We start from the raw sequence: 23400 nt of genomic DNA on the forward strand, positions 1-23400 counted from the left end.
GACCTAGCTCACTTTTGGAAAACGAAACTTGGGCAAAATTTTTAAAAAATCTCAAAATGACTGAAGGAGCCTATTGTTATTTTAACCGTAGGGTTATTTGTTAGCCTGGACTGTGAAACAAAAAGAATAAATCTAGCTTTAGACCCATGCACAGCACAAAGAACCCTGCACCACATGCACAGAACTGACCATCGGCCACCCACAGACCAGTCTGACTCAACTGAGCCTCTACAATCAGTCCAATTCTCAGGCTTCCCCCTCTCCTGCGACCTGCTTTGAAAGGGGCATTTTAGTGTCACCTTCTGGTTTCCTGATCCAGTTAGTGGGTTCACCAGACACTGCAGAGAGGGGTGGGGGGCGATCCCACAGCCCAAAGGTGGCAGGCAGCAGACAGGATGAGGATGGAGGGTACGTGGAGGTGGGGGGACCTGCTCGTGAGCGGAGCTCTGCAATCAGACTTGTGTATTAACCCCGTATGTTATCAAATCCCATTTAATCTCAGGGCTGCGGATGCATCTTTCAATGCTTCCGATTCCCAAACTGGGCCTTTCGCAGAGAAGGCTCTCTCCCCCCTTCCCAACTGTAATGAGACACATGCACCTACCTTGTATGGATCCATGGGATCGACCCAGGCTACCTGGAACATGTGCTTTATCTCATCTGCAAACCCTATCCGTGCCCCGCTGTTCGCTGCAATGTAGATCCGTGGGATGCCTTCCGAGCGGGCCAGCTGCGAAGCTCGCAGGAAGAGCAGATCCTCCTCAGGCCCGAAGGAGCCAATCTTGCAGGTGATGTCGTTGCTGATAACAATCATGTCTCGGCCTTTGGGATACTCAGGGGTTTTCAGCTTCATTTTGAAGGCAACCATCCCAACCTGCTCAAAGAGAGAGTCACGTGAACAAGTTTCTCGAGAGGAAGTAAATACTAGTTGTAGGCTATGCTCTGTCACAGATTAATCAATGGCTCTGTATAAACACACAGCTTCTACTCCCAACAGCATTCTCCAAACTTTAAAATGTAATTCAGGTTGATCTGTTCAATTTGCAGAAGTTCAGGCTTCTGATAAAGTGGCTACAACACCTGGGAAACAGAATCGGTCACAACTCAGATATGATTCCCTAACCATTTATGCGATTCAATTCGTTCCTCCAAGATGCACCACATAAACTCTGCAGAGCATCTTGCAAGGCAGGAGGAAGGGCTCTACTTGAAAGTGATGCTGCCAAACTAAAGCCAATGAAATAGGCAAGGCTTGAAAAATTGTCCCAACACCTAAGGACTCAGCCATGCTGAGAGGCACCTGTGTCACCACACACCTGTGAGATAAATGAACCAACTGTTGTGCACCATTTATTGGAATTATATTTACTTGTAGCAGGTCAAACAGCTCTCTACATAATGCATTCAACAGAAGTGCAACTTACATCTCTTCCTTTCATTATTCTGTAACTAATCTCTCTCTCTGGCTTCACTCCATTCTCTCTCTTTTTTCCTTCCTATAACAGATCACGATGAGTCTTTTTCTGTGTTGTCTCTGGCGTTTGTTTCCTCCTCTCTCTTCTTCCCCTCGCCCCCCGATACCTCTTCCCTTCTGTTTTCTGTCTCCCACTCCCATACCATACCTCCCCAGCTCTACACAGTCTCCCACCTACTCATTTTGTTCATACCTCATTTCCTCCAGGTATCCTGTTCATCTCCACCAGCTGCCCCTCAGAATCCAACACTAACTCAGTGTAGGTTAGAACATCTTTGGGGTACATTTCTGTAGAGCCCCACAATTTAAAGAGAGCCTGCAAAAGAACCAGTTAAGAGAATTAAACACATACACCAGATGAGAGAGAAAGCATGTGCTGAAGCAGTTCAAAGGCTACTGCTGCACCACAAATGAACATCCATCTAATGACATTCTAGTTATTTAAATAAAGAGGGGACAAGAACAACTGACAACATGGATCAGCTTTGTTTCTTGTTGTACAGGACATTCTGGAGCAGCTCCTTCGCTGGCATTCCCCCACTGAAGTCAGCGGAGCTGTGTCAGTTGTACATCAACTGAGGATTTTCTTAGAAAACACTTTACATAAATGAACCTGTTTTTATGCTAGTTTGGCGTAGAGAGGGTTCACCCCTCGGCCTCTCCCCCCCCCCAACAGGAAAAGCTGGAAATGAAACTAGGAAAGGACAGGACAGGACTATTTCCAATGGCTACTTAGCAGGCCTTACCTGCTTGAACATTTCAGGGAAGTCGTACACATAGGTAGTGCCTAGCGACTGTGCCTGGAAGCGCTTGGACTGGAGCAGATCTTTGGTAACATATGGTGTGTTAATCAGCATTCCATGCTGCAGCCCTTGCTTATCCCCATAAGAGTGAAACATAATCTAAAGGGAAGGTCAGAGAGTCAGTTCCCCACCCACGCAGGTGAATTGTTCTTTACAAAGTTAATGCACAATCCCTCAGATGTGAGGTGTGGAGAGTGGTTTAGAAATGTTAGATCAGCTAGTATATGACAATGCCCTACATGGTCAGCAATAACTGGATTCAATATAAAACAACAATGGGTGGGGACACCACAGATGATATTGTAATGAATAGTAGTGTCTGCATGCACCACTGCCCTCTGTTGCTCAGAACCAGAACAGTGCAACTATGTGTCACAAGCCCTATACTCCTCAGAGCTGGCAGCAATTCTCCTCTAGCTTAAGTGGTGCTTTTGGAGCAGGAGGGTCAGAGTTCTGTTCCTGATGTCACTTGAAGGTTCCAAGTAGCTACAGTGTGCAGCTGAATGATAACTGTGGCCCCAGACTTGTTACAATATTTTCAGGAATTGTAACACCTTGAGTGGCAGCTCTCAGGAAGCCCTGACAGGAAGTACTGACTCCAGCCCTAACAGGTGCAGAAGTCCCTCCTGATGCTACCATAACTGAGTAATTGTACTTGCTCAACTATGGTAACAAGATCTGGTGAAAGGAAAGCCTGGGGGGAAGAGAGTCTGAGCAGAGGGGAAATGCAGAGTGCATTTAAAAAAAAAAAAAAAAAAAAAAAAGGCTGAAAGTATTAGCTCCAGTGTAAATCACGCACATTCCCAGTCCTGGGATCATTCACTTCTTTATAGAGACTAATATCCAGGTAGTAGCCGGACTCATTGGTCAGGAAGAGACGGATAGGAATGGCTTTTCCAACAGGAGTCAAACGAATATTGATCTTCACTTCAGCTTGCAGGACCCGGAGTTTCCACAACCTGCTGCCGTAGCGCATCACCATGGAGCGGACAGCCTCCTCGATCTAGGGAAACAAACGCCAGACACCTGGGCATGATTGACCATCTGGCAGGGGAATCTCAAAATGGTTTCATTCAGACAGGCCAATTAGTCTCATGACTACGTAACACCACACTTCAGGCCGTTACATGCCACAAGTCTAAGCACAAAAGCATCTTTCCCCTGTCCTGCTCCTTTTAAGCTTTCACACGCAGACATTTTAAATGTGTACCAATGAGAAACTGCTAGACATCCCCCTTCCCTGGCCCTGTACCACCACCTCCCTGCTCTCATCTCTGGCATCACTGCAACACCCTCCCAGTCTCCTCCAGCTGAGCGCAACTTGGTGCTGCCAAAAAAACCCAAAACTGGTTGCACGGAACAAGTTGTGGAATCTCAGTCACTGGAGGTTAAGAGCAGGTTAGACAAACACCACTCAGGGATGGTCTAGATCAGGCCTGCACAACTCGTAAAGCGGTGAGGGCAATATTACTCCAAAGAAAACAGCTGAGGGCTGACCCCCACCAGCGCCACCAAGCCCTCCCGAAACACAATTCCCCCTCCAGCGCCACCCAGCCCCCCTTAAAATACTCACCCCCCTACCCCAGCACTGCCCGCCCTGCGGAAACAAACTCTCCTTCCTCAGTGCTGCCCCACCGAAACAGCGGTATTGAACCTTGGTAATGTGTTATAGCGGGCCCCTAAGTAGTATAATTAAGGTAAAAGAAAAATGTCTTTTTGCTAGAAGTAGAATAAGATCTTCCCCCTACTTTGTCATCAATTGTCCTGTTGCATGAATGAGGTGTGATTAAGGAAGGTGTGGAAGGCAGCACCTCCAGACAGCAGCAACCCTTGGAGAGTGGATGGGAGCTAGACCAGATCAGTAGAACAGGTCAGCTACTGACTCCTCGCTCACCTCCTCAGCCCACCCCCACCCCCTCCCGGCTCACCTCCTCAGCCCCCGCCACTGCCCGCCCGCCCACTAGCCTCTTCAGCACCCACCTTCTCCGCCACCGGCTCACCTGCCCTCCCACTCGCCTCCTCAGCCCCCCACACCCCCCAGCTCACCTCCTCACCCCCTGCTACTGCCCACCTGCCTCTTCAGCCCCCTCCCTCACCCGCCATTTGCCTACTCACCCCCCACGGGCCGCATAGTGAGCCCATGCGGGCCGCATGTTGTGCTGGCCTGGCCTAGATAACAGGTAGCCCTGCCTCAGTGCAGGGGACTGGACTAGATGACCTATCAAGGTCCCTTCCAGTCTTACACTTCTATTCAATCTCCTCCCTCCCTGCTTCTCAGTCCCTGACAGCCCAGAAAGCAAGGGTCCAGTGCACCCCTCACATTGATCCCCTGGTATTGGCAGGCAGCCAGTCAGTACCACTCACCAACCATTTTACAGGAGAATTCCTGCAGGTCTAAGTTTAACAGACTAATTCATTCCTATGTTAGTGGTCTCAGCATCTCCCCAGCACACAGCACCTCCATCAGGAGCACACAGAACAGGAGGCAAAGCACTACAGCGAATGGAGTGGAATGAGGGAGAGGGTGGAGGGAGAATGGAACAGCAACAGGATGATCACTACTTGGGGGAAGAAACATCTCCCATCCCTCCCAATTGCTGCTCCTATAGCCAAATCTACCTCTGTGAAACCTCTGCGTACAGGAAAAAACACGGCTGTTCCATTTTTCGTGCTCATCAGAAAAAGAAAAAGGTTTTGATTATCTGTATTACCATAATGCCTTGCAGCCCTAGTCTCAGACCAAGATCCTAGGATGCAGGTGCTGCACAGGTACAGACCAAAGAGGTGACCGCTGCCCCAGAAAGCTTGTTCTCCACTTTGACAAAACTCACCTTGGACGGATCCATGATGACAGTGGGCACAAAGTTGAGGAAGATATGGTTACAGTCAGTGCGGACACTGGTGTTGCTGAAGGCCACTTCCAACTCATCCATTGCTTCCAGGAGTAACCGTTCACCCTCGTTCTGCAGGTATTCAAAAGAGGCCTCCTGGAACAGGGCACAAGGCAGCAGGTGAGCTGGGAATGAATAGCGAGCGGCAATACCACCACAGGTAAGACAGAAGCTTGTCCCTGCTCGAATCAGGCTGGCGAACAAAGTGAAGCCTTAGCCTCCATCTGTAATACAGAAGCGTAGCCCATGGCTCTGACAGGGTCAGAGCAGGGCATTGGCACCTGCAGTCTCCATGTGCAATGCTTCTATATTAAAAAGGAGCAGAGCTGCAATACACTCCTTCACAGACACAACTGGGTGTGTAATCCTGAGCTCCTGGCAGGCCAGCCTTCAAACCTGCAAAGTTTGGGCACCTCCCCAAAAAAAAATGCCCCACACCCTGGCTATCCTAGATTGCAGTCCTTAAAGCCAGAGCAAAATAACAGCAAGGAAAATCATAGCTTTTCCCGCTAGGTGTTTCTGAACATTATCCATTAATGCGTCAGTAACTTGATGGAGGAAAGGTGATCTCTGAGAGAAAGTGACCTGGAGGTGAGGCACTATTTCAAACCTGTCCCCAACTGGTTGTGGCCAGAAGGATGGTCTTGGGGCTAAGACACTAGATTGGGGCCAGGGATATTGGGGTTCAATCCCCAACTCAGCCACAGATGCCCTGTATCAGCATGGGCAACTCATTTCAATCTCTGTGCCTTAGGCTCCCCAGAGGACAGCATGTGGCTGTGAGGATAAATTCATCAATGTCTGCAAGACACTATGGAGATGGGGGACAGAAAGTGTCACGGATGGTCTGTAGTTTCTATCACATCTAGCCAACGTGCGTCTGCATTTCAGAACATCCTCACAGCTGGTTCCTGTCTTGGCAGCCACAGCAGACTGGCTAAAAAGGAGTAGCATATGCCTATTCAGAGAGAGAGTTAGGAATACACAACAGTCTTCCAGAGAGCTGTACAGGTCTGGACAAAGCGACAAAAACACGGTGTTAATTTTGAGTCACAGCATAAGGAACACTAAGTCCTTTTACCTTAGTGATGAGATCAGAGTGTCTTATAATGGCTCGTATGAAAAACCTGTAGTCAGTAACTTCATTGCCCTCTTCCACTTTGGCAGCTCCTAGATAGAGGTGCATCCTGTGGTTGGCACAGGGGACAGCAGTCAGGTCAAAGTTACGCATCCGATTCAGTTCCAGTTGGAAGGCCAGGGCTGGTTCCAAGTGCCGATAAATCCGGTCTTCTGCAAACTGAGTGCGCACCAGAGAAGAGAGCAAACCTCTGTTTGACTTTGGAATAATTTCACTATTTCTAGAGCTGACTTAAGAGACGTCAGACAGCAGAATCGGACAATGAGCGTTACCTCATCTCTTGCTCTAAATGTAAAAAACTTTGGAAATTCGCTCTACAAAAAGGGAAAAAAACAAAGCACATTAACAAAATTAACTCAGCAATGGCAATAAATACAGACAGGAGACTCAAGCTATTCTCACCTGTACTAGCAAAAAGGGCATTTAAACACAAGACAGTGAAGTCACCCCCAAAAAGAGGAAGAGCAACTTGTAACATCTTTTGTTTTGAAACCGTCCCACCCCATCAAAAAATTCACATTTTACATTAAGAGTACCCTCCTACAAAGAGCAACACAATAGATATGCCAATCTATTGTTACAGAGGCTAACAGGTTGCTTATGCCCAAAAAAATCTGTTAGTCTCTAAAGTGCCTCGTTGTTTTTGCTGATACAGACTAACATGGCTACCACTCTGAAACCTGTCAGGTTGCTTAGAACCATCCATAACACCTTCTACTGACGTTCTTCTTTTATCCCTCTAACACATACCACTCATGTCTGTAACAGGCTTGTAACATCTAGCCATCATTTACTAGTCTTAAAAAACTACATCGAGTGTACATTTGAGAGCATGACCAACATGATACTGCAACTCAAAGTCCTCTCTCCGCTCACCTTCTGCACAATTAAAAACGTGATTCTCCGGAGGCCACAGTCAACGAGGATGTTTTTCTGTATGAAAAGCAGGAGACAAGCGTCACATCACCAGAAAAGCCTTCATGTGCCCAAGGATATTTTAAAACATCACCCCCAGGAAAACAGACAACTCTGACAGACATTACCACTAACTCCGCAAATAGGAGCATTATACATTGCCTGCCAGGAGGGCTGAAGTGACAGCTGTAGTACATCAGGTGAGCATACTGTACAGGAGCTGCACCCCAAGTTTATAAGCAGAATACTGTATGAGGGACAAGACCTTCGACTGAGCAAAGGTTCTGAAGACTGGCACCAGCTCCTCATCCTCAAGGTGGCCGGCCCATCGGATGGCTGTGTTCAGGATGTGGATGGGCTCCTCTTGGATGGTCTGAAAACAAGACGGTGATGTCAGCCCCATAAGTATGCACGCTGTGTCTCCAGAAGGAGATGACCAGACATCAGCCTCACCTTATTGTCCCCTTCTTCGTAGAGTGTGGATTGCGCCTCGCTGAACAGGGGACTCTCTGAGGGTGGGTCGGCAAAGCAGGAGATCACTTCATCAAAATTCCTGGCAGAATCCAAACAAGATGTGGTGGATAAGTCAGTGATTGCAGCAAGCTAGAGAAGCCCTTGCACACAACCCACCTAATACAAAAGCTGACAGCCTTGAACTATGGAGAGTGTTCCCTGAGGACAAGCATTCAGCAGGGAATTGGGTACATCAGCAGCAAAGGAAAAAAAACTTGCCTGGGACTCCATTCCACAGACTCCCTCTGTGACCTTGAGAGTCACTTGTTAACCTATCCTCCTCCAAAGTTCACAAGGGTGTGGTAAGCGTAACCCATTAATGGCTGTGAGGCACTCAGATACTATGGTGGTAAGGGCCGTGAGGACCTACACACAGAGAGGCAAGCACTCCAGAAGAGTTACAAGTTACATTCTCTTTAACAAATGTTTCCATACATTAAAAAAGCAACAGTTTACCTACGTGAATCATCTCCCTCTGCTTTGAGTGTCACGCTGGAAACATCTTTTCCAACCACCTAATGCTGAGCTTAGGCAAGATCCTTTGTACTCAGCATTTCTTAACGGTCAGACTGAAGACCGTGCACAGAACTAAACACTTGCCTGGTTTGCTTTGATATAACAGTGGTAGTACCAGGTTAGCATAACGGAGATGGTGTTTGGCTAACACTACGTGTGCTATTTATTCCCCCCTAGTCTTCCCTCCATACCTTGTGAAATCTTCAAATCTGTCAAAAGCAACCATGGCTCCCATTCTCTGACACAGAGGAGAAAAGCCGCTGTCCATGAACAGCTCAGTGCTATGCCTGGCTAAGTCAGGGTTCGATACGCTGATCGGGATAGACATTCTGTACAAAGAACAAGAGAGCAGTTAGATAGGACATGGATTCAGGTAATACTCAAGCTGTTTCCTCGCATCACATATCTAGAATTCATGCTCATTAAAAAAAAAAAAAAAAAAAAAAAAAAAAAAAAAAAAAAGAGAATTACCTGTATAAATCTCCCTCCCCCTCCCCTCACCGGAGCTGAGGTGTCTGTAAAGAATCCTATCCATACTGCCTCCTTAGCCACCAGTGTCTTGTTACTGTTTCCTTTTCTTTATCCAGATCAGACCTAGTGACAACTATTCAGAGAATACAAATTCTTTTAAAAACCTTTAACAATCACATCAAGCTCACTGCAAAAGCACTCGGTTTGACAGGCCCCGGGGTTTCTGGGGAAAGCTGAGTGTAGGTGGTTTTAGGTGCAGTGGGATGGGCTTTGCTGATATGTTTTTCCATTTTATTAAACTGCTGGGCAATGTTTTCATTGGCTGTGATTTTAATTGCCATGTGGTGCCTAGAGCTCTCTTCTCTATTACATTCTTTTAAAAATGGAAAGAACGATCTACCCAGCTTACATATGTCTGAAAAGGGGCCTGTCATGGAGATCCACATGCCAATAACAATAGCAAACACACACACACACACACACAAGAAAATAGCCTTTCTGCACAAGTCACGTGGCCCAGGAGCTGGATGCAAGGCACCGAACAGAAACACTGGCAGCATCAACTCAGCCTTACAAACCCATTCTCCTGGGTAGTCCCACTAGAGAGCCCCAAAGCTTCCTCTTCCTTTTCACTGACAGCTCAGTGACCCCAGTTCCTCCACTGGAGACACTCAGCAGTGCAAGGAACAGGTGGGGATTTTAACTCTGCGTGGGCTCACTGGCTATCTGCAGCATGCTCTCCCCAATCCGTGCTAGCCATTTGTTTCTTGGAGTAAAAAGAAAAAACAAAAACAAAAACAAAAAAAACAACACACCGCCTGACATAACCTTATTCCCAGATTTGGACCTTAGCGTCCAAAATATGGGGGTTAGCATGAAAGCCTCCAAGCTTAGTTACCAGCTTGGACCTGGTACTTGCTGCCACCACCCAAAAAATTAGAGTGTTTTGGGGCACTCTGGTCCCCCTGAAAAACCTTCCCTGGGGACCACAAGACCAAAATCCCTTGAGTCTCACAACAAAGGGAAATAATCCTGATTCCCTTCCCCCCTCCAGGTGCTCCTGGAGAGATACACAGACACAAGCTCTGTGAAACTACGCAGAGTGAGTCCCCCTCTCCGTTCCCAATCCTGGAACAAAAGCACTTTCCTCTTCACCCAGAGGAAATGCAAAATCAGGCTAGCAATCCAACACACAGCTTTCCCCTGATTTCTTCCTCCCACCAATTCCCTGGTGAGTACAGACTTAATTTCCCTGAAGTAAAGAAAAACTCCAACAGGTCTTAAAAGAAAACTTTATATAAAAAAGAAAGAAAAAATACAAATGTTCTCTCTGTATTAAGATGATACAACACAGGGTCAATTGCTTAAAGAATATTGAATAAACAGCCTTATTCAAAAAGAATACAAATCAAAGCATTTCCAGCACTTATATTCATGCAAATACCAAAGAAAAGAAACCATAGAACTTACTATCTGATCTCTTTGTCCTTACTCTTAGAAACAGAAGACTAGAAAGTAGAAAGTACTTCTCCAAAGCTCAGAGAAGCAGGCAGGCAGACAAAAGACTCAGAGACACACTTCCCTCCACCCAAAGTTGAAAAAATCCGGTTTCCTGATTGGTTTTCTGGTCAGGTGTTTCAGGTGAAAGAGACATTAACCCTTAGCTATCTGTTTATGACACGCCCCCCAAATTGCAGACAGTGGGGAAGCTCACTGGCGGCAATTTCCTTCTAGAACTTGAAAATAAACAGATTAATACAACACATGCACCTTTACATATACTACTAAGTATATAACTAACAGATTTTTACATTTTAAGAACACTTTTTAACTACTGGATTCTGGGAAACTCTCACGGGAGAGTGCATCAGCAACTTTGTTAGAAGCTTCTGTGATGTGTTGAATTTTAAAATCAAAATCTTGGAGAGCTAAACTCCAACGAAGAAGTTTCTTGTTGTTCCCCTTGGCAGTATGAAGCCACTTTAGTGCAGCATGGTCAGTTTGTAGTTGGAACCGCCGTCCCCAAACATATGGGCGTAGCTTTTCCAGGGCGTACACAATGGCATAGCATTCCTTTTCACTGACTGACCAGTGACTTTCCCTCTCAGACAGTTTCTTGCTGAGAAACACGACAGGATGGAAGTTGTGATCTGTTGCTTCCTGCATGAGCACTGCTCCTATACCACGCTCAGATGCATCTGTGGTTACTAGGAATGGCTTGTTAAAGTCCGGGGCCCTGAGCACAGGGTCAGACATGAGCATCGCCTTAAGCTGGGTAAAGGCCTCTTGACACTTATTAGTCCACTTAACGGCATTTGGCTGGGTCTTTTTGGTTAGGTCGGTTAATGGGGCAGCGATTTGGCTGTAGTGTGGTACAAATCGCCTGTAGTATCCGGCCAAGCCTAAGAAGGATTGGACTTGCTTTTTGGACCGTGGGACAGGCCACTTTTGGATAGCATCCACTTTGGCCTGTAGGGGGTTTATGGTTCCTCGACCCACCTGGTGCCCCAGGTAAGTCACTCTGTTTTGGCCTATTTGACACTTTTTGGCCTTAACAGTTAGTCCTGCCTGCCTGATGCGCTCAAAGACCTTTTCCAGGTGTAGTAGGTGTTTGGGCCAGGAGTCTGAAAAAATGGCCACATCATCGAGGTAGGCAACTGCGAATTCTCCCAGTCCAGCTAGTAGACCATCTACCAGCCTCTGGAAGGTGGCGGGTGCATTTCGAAGGCCGAAAGGAAGGACATTGAATTCATACACCCCCGCATGGGTGACGAATGCTGACCTCTCCTTGGCAGGTTCATCTAGCGGTACTTGCCAGTACCCCTTGGTTAAGTCTATTGTAGAGATGAACTGGGCACGTCCCAACTTTTCCAATAGCTCATCAATGCGTGGCATTGGATAGTTGTCCGGACGAGTTACCGCATTTAGCTTACGGTAGTCCACGCAAAAGCGTATTTCCCCATCTGGTTTGGGTACCAGAACCACTGGAGATGCCCATGCACTGGTAGATGAGCGGATTATACCCATCTGTAGCATGTTCTGGATCTCCCGTTCTATAGCAGCTTGGGCATGAGGAGACACCCGGTAGGGTGGGGTTCTGATTGGGTGAGCATTACCTGTATCAATGGAGTGGTATGCCCGTTCAGCCCGTCCTGGGGTGGCTGAGAACAATGGGGCGAAGCTAGTGCACAGCTCCTTGATTTGTTGCCGCTGCAGACGTTCCAGGGTGGTTGAGAGGTTCACCTCTTCCACGCCACCGTCTTTTTTCCCGTCGTAGTAGACACCGTCAGGCCACTCAGCATTATCTCCCTGGACTGTAAACTGACAAACCTGTAAGTCTCTGGAATAGAAAGGCTTGAGAGAATTAACATGGTACACTTTAGGCTTTAGTGAGGAATTGGGAAATGCTATGAGGTAGTTTACAGCTCCCAGGCGCTCTTGGACCGTGAATGGCCCTTCCCATGATGCTTCCATCTTATGGGCCTGTTGCGCCTTCAAGACCATAACCTGGTCTCCTACCTTGAAGGAACGTTCTCTGGCATGTCTGTCATACCAGGCCTTTTGCTCTTCTTGAGCATCCTTTAGGTTCTCTCTAGCAAGGGCTAAAGAGTGTCGGAGGGTGCTTTGTAGGTTGCTTACAAAGTCCAGAATGTTAGTTCCTGGAGAAGGCGTAAACCCCTCCCATTGCTGCTTCACCAACTGTAATGGCCCCTTAACCTCGTGACCATACACAAGTTCAAATGGTGAAAACCCTAAACTGGGATGTGGTACAGCCCTGTAGGCAAACAGCAACTGCTGCAACACTAGGTCCCAATTATTGGAGAATTCGTTGATGAATTTTCTTATCATGGCCCCCAAAGTTCCATTGAACCTTTCCACCAGGCCATTGGTTTGATGGTGGTACGGGGTGGCAGCCAAGTGATTCACCCCATGAGTTTCCCACAGTTTTTCCATGGTCCCTGCCAGGAAATTAGACCCTGAATCTGTAAGGATGTCAGAGGGCCAACCTACCCTGGCAAAGATGTCTGTTAGGGCCAGGCACACAGTGTTAGCCCTGGTGTTGCCTAGAGCTACTGCTTCTGGCCATCGGGTAGCAAAGTCCACTAAAGTCAGTACGTACTGCTTTCCTCTGGGCGTCTTTTTTGGGAAAGGGCCCAGAATATCCACAGCTACTCGCTGAAATGGGACCTCAATTATGGGGAGTGGCTGGAGAGGGGCCTTGACCTGGTCTTGAGGCTTACCCACTCTTTGGCATACCTCACAAGACCGGACATACTTGGCAACATCCTTGCCCATCCCCTCCCAGTGGAAGGACTTCCCCAACCGGTCCTTGGTTCTGTTCACCCCAGCATGGCCACTGGGATGATCATGGGCTAAGCTTAAGAGCTTCTCCCGGTACTTAGTTGGAACCACCAACTGTTTTTGCGGCTGCCATTCTTCCCGGTGTCCACCAGAAAGAATTTCCTTGTATAAAAGTCCTTGGTCTATAACAAACCGGGATCGATTAGACGAGCTGAGAGGCGGTGGGGTGCTCCGTGCCGCCGCCCACGCTTCCTGAAGGCTGTCATCTGCTTCCTGCTCAGCCTGGAACTGTTCCCTTGAGGCTGGGGTCACCAGTTCTTCCTCAGACTGTGGACTTGGGCTTGGTCCCTCTGGAAGCGATGTAGGTGATGGGGTTGGTTCCATTGCTGGTGAACCGCTCTCCGCTGGTGCACCTGAGGGTATTTCAGGCTCTGGCTGAGCCTTTTGGGTATGGCTGTCGTGTGCTTCTGCCAGTTCTGGCTCGCTGGCGCCCTCTGGCGTTGAGTTTGAAGATGTGGTTGCACTTGCTGGTGCTGGTTGCTGTTCCAGTTCCGGGCCTGGGACTGGAGATGCTGTGGCTGTTTCAGTGGTAGGCATGGAATCCGGGTCCACTACCTCTGTCTGGGTCTCTGGTAACACAGACGGGGCCTCTGTGGACGGCTCAGGAACAGGAATGGGTCTGGAAGCTTGCCTGGTTTGGCTACGGGTAACCATTCCCACTCTCTTGGCCCGCCTCACCTGGTTGGCCAAGTCTTCCCCCAGTAGCATGGGGATAGGATAATTGTCATAGACTGCAAAAGTCCACATTCCTGACCAGCCTTTGTACTGGACAGGCAGTTGAGCTGTAGGCAAGTCTACAGCTTGTGACATGAAGGGGTAAATTGTAACTTTGGCCTTTGGGTTGATGAATTTGGGGTCAACGAAGGATTGGTGGATAGCTGACACTTGTGCCCCCGTGTCTCTCCACGCAGTAACCTTCTTTCCGCCCACTCTCAAATTTTCCCTTCGCTCCAAGGGTATTTGAGAGGCATCCGGGCCTGGGGATCTTTGGTGTGATGGTGGTGTAATGAATTGCACTCGCATGGTGTTCTTGGGACAGTTGGCCTTGATATGTCCCAGTTCATTACACTTAAAGCATCTTCCATCTGATGGGTCACTGGGCCGAGGTGAGTTACTGGAGACTGGTGAGGTTGAAGAGTAGGGTATCTGTGGCTTTACTTGGGTGGTATGGAGGGTCTTTGGCTGTCCTCGGTTGTAGGGTTTATGGTCTGGGTGCCCCCTGGGGTAATCGTTCCCCTTGACAGTAGCTTTTTTGCTTTCTGCCAGTTCCATCCATTTGGCTCCAATCTCCCCCGCCTCAGCGATAGTTTTGGGATTTCTATCTTGTATGTACCGTGTGATGTCTTCAGGAACACCATCCAAGAACTGCTCCATTTGTATGAGGAGGTTCACTTCTTCCAAGGTTTGAATGTTGTTTCCTGTTAACCAGGCCTCATAGTTTTTTGCAATGTAGTAGGCGTGTTTGGGAAATGACACCTCTGGTTTCCATTTTTGGGTTCTGAAGCGCCGACGGGCATGATCTGGGGTTATCCCCATCCTGTATCTGGCCTTGGTTTGAAAAAGTTTATAGTCATTCATTTGCGGCTTGGGCATTTCAGCTGCCACCTCTGCTAAAGGTCCACTGAGGTGTGGCCTTAATTCTACCATGTACTGGTCTTCGGGGATGCTGTACCCAAGACAGGCTCTTTCAAAATTTTCCAAGAAGGCCTCGGTGTCATCACCTGCCTTGTAGGTGGGAAATTTCCTGTGCTGTGGAGCAATAATTGGCGCCGGGTTGTTAGGGTTGGCTGGCACATGCAGCCCAGCTTTTGCCATCTCCAGTTCATGTTTTCTCTGTTTTTCCTTCTCTTCATTTTCTTTTTGTTGTTTTTCCATTTCTCGGCGGTGGGCCACCTCTTCTTCTTCTTGCTTCCTTCGGTGGGCCACCTCTTCTTCTTCTAGTTTTCTTTTGTGTGCTGCCTCTTGGGCTGCCTGTTCTCTTTGGAAGGCTGCCAGTTTGAGGCTTTCTTCCTTTTCTTTCATCTCCATCTGTCGCCTGTGTTCAGCGTCTTTGATTTGTTCTTCGGCGTCAATCTTTGCCTTAGAAGTCATGGTTCCTGTTTTCTTGTGTTGGGGTGCCCTCCGGTGTTTATTTTCTGAACTGCAGGCTCTCTGTTGCCTCCTGAAGTCTGCCTAGCAACAGTGCTTTTTTCCTTTTCTCTCTAGCTAATGTTCAATGAAGGGAAACCAGAAAAACCACTTTATTTGCATGCATATAGAGTGCTGGTATGACTCTCAATGGGAGTGCTATTGTGTGACAATAGACTGTCAATAGTCTGCTAATGGCTTCTTGCTTACTATGCAAGCCACAAACTGCTAGAGAGAGCAGAGAAAAAAAAAATTCTCTCTGGTTCCCTTTTAAAACCAAACTGTTTCTCTCTGCTACAAAACCCTTAGCAGAGAAAAGAAAAATATAATATTCCTACTGGCTTCTGGATTCTGTCTATCTCCCGCCACTGCCACCATGACATAACCTTATTCCCAGATTTGGACCTTAGCGTCCAAAATATGGGGGTTAGCATGAAAGCCTCCAAGCTTAGTTACCAGCTTGGACCTGGTACTTGCTGCCACCACCCAAAAAATTAGAGTGTTTTGGGGCACTCTGGTCCCCCTGAAAAACCTTCCCTGGGGACCACAAGACCCAAATCCCTTGAGTCTCACAACAAAGGGAAATAATCCTGATTCCCTTCCCCCCTCCAGGTGCTCCTGGAGAGATACACAGACACAAGCTCTGTGAAACTACGCAGAGTGAGTCCCCCTCTCCGTTCCCAATCCTGGAACAAAAGCACTTTCCTCTTCACCCAGAGGAAATGCAAAATCAGGCTAGCAATCCAACACACAGCTTTCCCCTGATTTCTTCCTCCCACCAATTCCCTGGTGAGTACAGACTTAATTTCCCTGAAGTAAAGAAAAACTCCAACAGGTCTTAAAAGAAAACTTTATATAAAAAAGAAAGAAAAAATACAAATGTTCTCTCTGTATTAAGATGATACAACACAGGGTCAATTGCTTAAAAGAATATTGAATAAACAGCCTTATTCAAAAAGAATACAAATCAAAGCATTTCCAGCACTTATATTCATGCAAATACCAAAGAAAAGAAACCATAGAACTTACTATCTGATCTCTTTGTCCTTACTCTTAGAAACAGAAGACTAGAAAGTAGAAAGTACTTCTCCAAAGCTCAGAGAAGCAGGCAGGCAGACAAAAGACTCAGAGACACACTTCCCTCCACCCAAAGTTGAAAAAATCCGGTTTCCTGATTGGTTTTCTGGTCAGGTGTTTCAGGTGAAAGAGACATTAACCCTTAGCTATCTATTTATGACACCGCCTGTTCAGATCTCTTATGTTTCCTGGTTAGTGGATTCCCAGGAATTGCTAGTGCTTCGACTTGCAATGCTGGCTCAAGAGAACTGTAAGAATTTCCCTTCGTTTCCAGGCCCTCCATCAAGTCATGTTTAAAACACGCCAGTGACAGCCTGACAATCCCACTACTACCTTGCAGGCATGTGTTACTGATGTCTCCATCACACAGCACCAGTGACAGCATTCTATAAAGAGATCTGCTACAATTTTAATATATCCCATACCCTCAAAGTTCTTGGGTCACTGATACCATCTTGCATCACAGCTGGTTAAATTTGGGGTAGAATTTCACTGAAACCCAAGAATGCTGGCGAGCAAGACAAGTCCCCTTTCTTGGCAGCGTTTGGACACTACACTCCCGCCCCCACACCCCAATCCATATTCTTCCACGCCAGCCAGGGAGCGTAAGATTGGCTCAGTCTTCCCTGCAGAGCACCAGTGACCAAGTTCTGCACAGAGGGAGTCTAGTATTCCCGCCTCTGCCTGGGGCAGTTTTGCAATGAGATTGTTTCTGTCTTTCAGCAGAATCTTCTCCCATCTCACATTAGTTCAACATGCCAGAGGTGAATAATTTATTATTAACCTCATTTGTATTAACAGAGCTCTACCTGCGCCAAAAAAAAAAAGGGAGCAAATAATCACAGGGCTGTGATTTCTCTAGAACAGGGGTTCTCAAACTGGGGGCTGGGACCCCTCAGGGGTTCATGAGGTTATTACATGGGGGGCGGAATTGCAAGCTGTTAATCTCCATCCCAAACTCTGCTTTGTTTGCAGCACTTATAATGGTATTAAATATACAAAAAAAAAAAAGTGTTTTTAATTTATGGAGGAGGGAGGTGTCGCACTTGGAGGCTTGCTATGTGAAAGGGGTCACCAGTACAAAAGTTTGAGAACCACTGACCTAGAACCAACCTGGGTTTGCACAAGGACATAGGCTCCAAACTAAGCAACAGGGTTTAATAATTCACATTAGAAACAGACCGGCAGATCTGAGAGATCTCCCCTGACATAAGCCTCTTTTTGGACTGTTACCAGTACAGAACTACATCCTTTGGGCTCTGAGAAGAGAGCAGCCTACATTTGCTGCTGGTACTATTTACGTTAATCCAATCAGCTTTACTTTGCATGGTCATGGGCCAAGCTGAAGACTGGGACTCAGGACTCCTGGGTTCTGTTCATTACTATAGTTCTATCACCGAACTGCTGTGTGACCCTTGGCGAGTCCTTTCACTTCTGCGTTCATCTACAGAATGGGGAAAGACACAGGCTCAGCTCCCAGTCATGTGACGAGGAGGAACACCCACAGAGCACTTTGGAGATGTAAAGCCTCAAGTCTTTATTTTACTCTCCTGCCAGGCACACCTGGCTGCCTCTAACAGCTCTCCCCTCACATTCTAAAAGGAGCGTGCATGGAGGTGACTACCATGCCGCTTAGTAGCTTAGGTTTGTTCTGATTTCGGCTTACAGAGCAGCATCCACTCAGCTTGAGGGACAAGACTGAGTGCAAACTTCTGCTCATCTCCCAGCACCACCAGGAATGCCTGATTCAGAAAGAACCCATTCTGCCCTGCTGGCCAGAGAGCAAAATGCCACCATAGCAGTCAGTAAGTCATGAGGGAAAGAGAGAGAAATGGGCACATCAGGTAGAGTATTAATGCAGCAGGCATTAATCACTTCTCATGCTTCAAAGAGAAAATTCTGCACTCTACCTGCTCAAAGTGGGGCTGTTGCCTCTGAAATCAGAGTATCGAACAACTCGGTGAGCTACAGCATGAAACACCAGCTCTTCGATTCACACAGCAAACCCAACAATGTGCACCAGATGGAAAAGGGGATTTATCCACTGAGAGCCCACCTAGGAAGGCTTAATAATTTCCCTTTGAGGGTCTCCATCATTGAGTTAATGAGAAATTAATTAAACAGCTTTACAAAAGCAGGTGGGGGAGGAGGATGCTCCAACCTCCTCATGTATCCATCGTTAAAGTTATCAAGCCATAGAAGTATAGGCCTCAACTCCATGGGTGCTCTGGGGCTAGAGCACCCATGGGGAAAAAATGGTGGGTGCTGAGCACCCACTGGCAGCCCATTAGCTCCTCCTCAACCCCCAATGCCTTCAGCCCGCTGGCAGGCCCCACCGATCAGCACCTCGCCCTCCCTCCTGCCCACTGCAATCAGCTGTTTCTTTCGCAGTGTGCAGGATGCTCGGGGGGGGGGGGGAGAGGAGCAAGGACATGGTGCACTCAAGGGAGAGGGTGCAACTGAGTGGGAAGGGGTGAAGCGGGGGCAGGAAGAGGCATGGCATGGGTGGGGCCTTGGGGGAAGGGGTGGAGCGGGGACAGGGCCTGGGTCAGAACTGAGGGTCAAGCCCTCCCCCCAGCACTTCAAAACGTCAGTGCCTGTGCATGGAAGTCAAGTTCATCAATAACCACATAGAACTGGGCAACAGACTAAGTGCAGGTCATTCCTACCTATTTGGATGCGATGATGGCAACATAAACTGAAACTCTACCACACACGTGCCATCTGAGAGCTGACGATGCTGCAAGCTGTTTAGTTCATAGGCGATATATCCTCTCCTCACGTACACCTGAGCAAAGACGCAGGAGAAGAATTTACTTTGAAATCAGAGTGCTTTCCCATGGCCAACCACTGAAGCAACTATGATGGGCAACACAACCTCTCTCATTGGCACTAAAAGCAGCTCTAAGACCTGCATTTTTTCCTAAATAAATGGCAGCCAAAGTCTTCAATTCACTCTTTACCTCCAGAGCTGCCATGCGCACCAGCTGGTTGGAGTGGTAGAAGAAGGTAGGGAGCACATCAAAGATGGTGGTTTCCGAGAGGATCAGTTTCTGTCATGAGGAAAACATAATTCAGCGCAAGACAAGGTTTGAACAACCTAGTGCTGGCATGAAAGATGAAGAGATGGAAGTTAGACAGCTACAGTTGCTTCCAATCTTGAAGCTCCCTCAGTAGCTTTTGCTAGATTCATTAGCCTGCAGTTCAAATGAGGGTTTTGAATGATTTAAGGTGTAATCTAGAGTACCCGTCATCTCAGTTCTCAATTCCTAGCATATGGACATGTTTCCCTACTAGGGGAACAGAATCCTCCATTCACTTCCGACCCCTTCTGAGGAGAGTGGCAGAAAGAGAGTGAACCTGTGCTATAGGCCTTCGTCTGGAAGAGATCAGAAAGCAGCATTTCACATGGTCTGATATATACTAGCATCAATAGCTTAAGCTGCAAGACATTCATGCCTTTTTAAGGCCTTTTGAAATAAATGGCTTACAAATCAAACTGCTTCACTAAGAACTAACTAAAAGGTAAAATCCCATGCTTTAGAATTAATTGTAAGAAGTAGTCACAACCTTTAGGTCTTCAGGGCAGAACTGGTGGCCGTACATGTCGATAGCAGACAAGAATATGGACTCCACCTGATTATGTCTCAGTTCATAAGAAGGGAGGTGAGAGGCAATCAAAACCTACACATAAAAAGAATCTAAATAAATGGCTATGATTTGGAGGCAGAAGGGGAAGGTTGAGGGAAAAACCACCACCATTTAACAACATTGTGTAAACCACGAAACATACTAACCTGTCTGGCTCGCAAAGCCACTTTGGAGTGCTCCGTTTTACTGAGCTGTGTTAGCTCAGTGAGAATGGCCATCAGCTCCTCTGTCACGGTGGAGTCTCGACCACACAGCTGGTCCTATTAAATATCCTTCCAGTGTTAGTGACTAACGCTGACTGAACAGAAACCTCCATCTACATTCCTTACTTTGCCTACAAACGTCTGTACACTGAACCAAAAAGAAGTGCATTTCTTTTCTAACACACACATTGAGCCAATTTTTTGTTTTGGCCTTGGAATCTATATAAAGAAGGGACCACTGTGATCATCTAGTCTGATCTCCTTTATGGCACAGGCCAGAAAACCTCCCCTTTTCTTAAAAGTCAGTACAGAAAAGGGAATATCATTTAATGATGGCTCCACTAGTGAAGAAGCCACCACCAACAATTTTGGGGGGTGCAGTCAAAGATGTTAAGAATAGATGTTGTAAAGTTTGAAAACAACTAAGTTTTAAACAGGTAACACCAAAATACTTCTTCAACATGTCTGCAGAAGTTTTAATTTTACAATAAAATACAAGAGAGGCAATCTGATGTAATAGGCTGCGCTTCTGAGCTCCACTCGAAACCTGCCTCCCCGTTTGCAAAGCAGATCTAATAAGGAGGCTTAATTAAAGATATTAAAGCACTCTGTAGATGCTCTACATCAGATGCTCTGTACAGGTAAAGTATTATTAAGTGCTGTAAGAATATTTGAGACCTGATACACACACACACACCCCACATGAACATGCTGAATCAATCCATTGCATTTGCTTTATTTTATTGGCTGCAGTATCTCAAATCAACCCTCTTATTACAGGGAAGCTTCTCACACTGGTAATTTTTCCAGAGTACTCTGCTGCAGTTTGACCTTCACTCTTATAACACTGCAATGGATCCCTTCTAGAAAACTGCTACCAGCAAGCCACTCATCAAAACGCAAAACTACAGACTGCTTCATTCCCTCCCGCCCTTATTTCTCAATTTCCTTGTATTCAGAATTTGCCTTCCAGGTCAGCGGTGACACTGTACAGTGCATCTCAACAGCCGTTTCTGATCCGACTTCACACCCACCCTAGTCTCACAGAGGTTGCCATCTCTACTTACGATTAACATGATCACCAGCAGATTCTTCTTTGCCACCTGGGCATGAGAGAAGATGCACTCGAGCACCGGGTTCATGTCTAGTTTGTACTGCTCCCTCAGGTTGATCACACATTTGTCATAGTGGGCTGGGGAGACAGCAAGCATCCCCTGGTTAGATTAGTTCCCCCAGCCTGCAGAACAGCCTTGGGCCCTCGGCAAACACACCACACTTCCTCTGACCTTGTTGGAACTGGGTTTCCACTTGCAAATATCTTCTCAGCAAGTCTAACACGACAGATTTCATGTAGCCCCGAATGCCGCTGCGGTACCTGGGAACAGAGAAGAGGACCAAGTGTGCCACATCCCAGAGCTAACGCGCCATCGCATTGGTCACACTGCTTTTGCTGGGAATTGAACATGGACTAGGAAACAGTCAGGGTATATCCTCCTCTCCTGAGGCAGGCAAACAGCTCAAGACAATAGAACTCGGTGCACGAGCCAGGAAGTGGTGCTCACTCAATGCTCCGCTTGCTCAGGACAGAGAGGGGTGCAGCATCACTGCCAGCCTTCCCACAGGGCTCTTTCTGCAATCACCTACACCAACATTGGCACCGCTTGCCCTGCTGCTCTGACCCTTTTCCACCTCCCTTGGAGCCAGGGCCGGCACTAGTTTCTATGGAGTGTTTCACAGCACATCTGGAAACCTCCCACACCATAGAGCATGCCACAGCACAGGAAGGCATTCACCTCTGGACTAGCTGCACAATGCTCTGCGTGTTCATGAAGAAGACTTCCCGGTCTGCCTTCCTCTGCAAACTGGCCGCATAGCTGTCCAGTATGCTAGCGATCTGCACAGAGCAGAAGAAACACAGGCATGAAGGAGCTAAAAAGGTAGCTTGGGCACAAAAGCTTGGGCACAAAGGGGATGTAACTCACACATACGCAGGAATGGTTAAGATACCATTTCTCTTGCCCTACACACATTCCTCTTTTTAAGAGACTATATTAATTAGCAGGAACTCTAGTGGGATTTTCAAAGAAGCCCATGTGTCTAACTGTTATGCTCCTTTGAAACCCTCAGACTGTGAGCAGCAGTAAGTTATTTCTATTTTCCCAAAGATCAGGGGCAGGTTCTGCAATGCTTCACTCAAGCGAGTTGTCCCAACTCATGTGAGCAGTTCAATTAGTTTCAGCTAGACTATTCACAGTAAGGATTTGCACAACTGATCTGGTGTCTTTATGGTTGCCATTCTTTGGCACTACAAAGCTGTAGAGATGTCTCCATAAATTGGAAACATTAATTCCAACCCTGCAAAGAGAAAAGACAGCAAGTATTATAAGGGGAAGAAAAAACATCTCTGTATGGTAAGCGCAGTACAGCCAGCCAGCCAACCTGCCTGCCACAAGACATTCCATGTGTGCGTATGTCCCAGGAGGAATAATTCATAAACCCACCACAATCCTCTCTCTCTTTTCTTTCAAATTAAACATCATAGGCACTGTTATGAACAACAAAATGTAGCTGTAGCTGTGTCAGCCCCAGGATATTAGAGACATGGTGAGTGAAGTAAACCTTTTATTGGACCAACTTTTGTTGGTGAGAGAGAGAAGCTTTTGAGCCACACAGCTTGTCTCTCTCACCATCAGACATTGGTCCAATAAAAGATATTACTTCACCCACGGTGTCTCATAAACAATGAAAGACAAGATCATTACACACTCATTGGAAAGCCTTAGAGCAGGGAAATGGTGCCTGGGTTGACAGAAATCTATTTACAGAAAACACATGAAGGTCAAGCACACTGACCTATTCCAGCTGCATTTTACATGGAACATTCAGAGTAACAGCTGGGAGAAGAGGAGACACTTAATTTTTCAGATTTCAAATAGGAAAAAGATAGCTTAAAGAGGTTAGCACAAATTTAGAGGGGGAAAAAAATTGCTCCAAGGCTGAGAACTTGTGTAAAAGATTCCAAATTAAACTATATCTGTTACAAATGTTTGCTGATCAAAAAACCTGTTTTTCCACACACAACAGAAATATTGAACAAATTTTTTTAATGAATTTATTGTATATGACATTTTCCCCTTTAATATTTTTGATGAAACCCCATCTTTTAGCAGAAAAACTTTCCAGTTGAAAAATTCTGACCAGTTTAGCATGAAAGGAAAAAAAAAAAAGAAGACTGTGATAGTCACTGTAGCAGGGTGAT

At 46.8% G+C, this 23400-nt stretch overlaps 1 protein-coding gene across 4 annotated transcripts in view; it reads right to left on the minus strand.

Moving 5' to 3' along the window:
* Window positions 1-23400, minus strand: part of ACACB (acetyl-CoA carboxylase beta) — an 81080-nt gene that overhangs the window by 14850 nt on the left and 42830 nt on the right. For 2 of the 4 annotated variants that reach the window (XM_030582804.1, XM_030582808.1), the window contains 19 exons: window positions 21935-22035; window positions 21428-21516; window positions 21209-21333; window positions 20085-20198; window positions 19858-19971; window positions 19251-19340; window positions 18957-19075; window positions 18198-18221; window positions 8442-8579; window positions 7675-7774; window positions 7487-7594; window positions 7183-7239; window positions 6579-6620; window positions 6250-6465; window positions 5109-5264; window positions 3077-3280; window positions 2221-2376; window positions 1668-1790; window positions 605-874 (listed from right to left, as the gene is read on the minus strand). In XM_030582804.1, the coding sequence (XP_030438664.1) occupies window positions 605-874; window positions 1668-1790; window positions 2221-2376; window positions 3077-3280; window positions 5109-5264; window positions 6250-6465; window positions 6579-6620; window positions 7183-7239; window positions 7487-7594; window positions 7675-7774; window positions 8442-8579; window positions 18198-18221; window positions 18957-19075; window positions 19251-19340; window positions 19858-19971; window positions 20085-20198; window positions 21209-21333; window positions 21428-21516; window positions 21935-22035 (2346 nt within the window). The remainder of the gene's footprint in view (window positions 1-604; window positions 875-1667; window positions 1791-2220; window positions 2377-3076; window positions 3281-5108; window positions 5265-6249; window positions 6466-6578; window positions 6621-7182; window positions 7240-7486; window positions 7595-7674; window positions 7775-8441; window positions 8580-18197; window positions 18222-18956; window positions 19076-19250; window positions 19341-19857; window positions 19972-20084; window positions 20199-21208; window positions 21334-21427; window positions 21517-21934; window positions 22036-23400) is intronic. The other 2 variants (XM_030582807.1, XM_030582806.1) reach the window with 1 other exon arrangement.

The sequence above is a fragment of the Gopherus evgoodei genome, chromosome 13 (assembly GCF_007399415.2).
Source record: "Gopherus evgoodei ecotype Sinaloan lineage chromosome 13, rGopEvg1_v1.p, whole genome shotgun sequence".
Lineage (NCBI taxonomy): Eukaryota > Metazoa > Chordata > Testudines > Testudinidae > Gopherus > Gopherus evgoodei.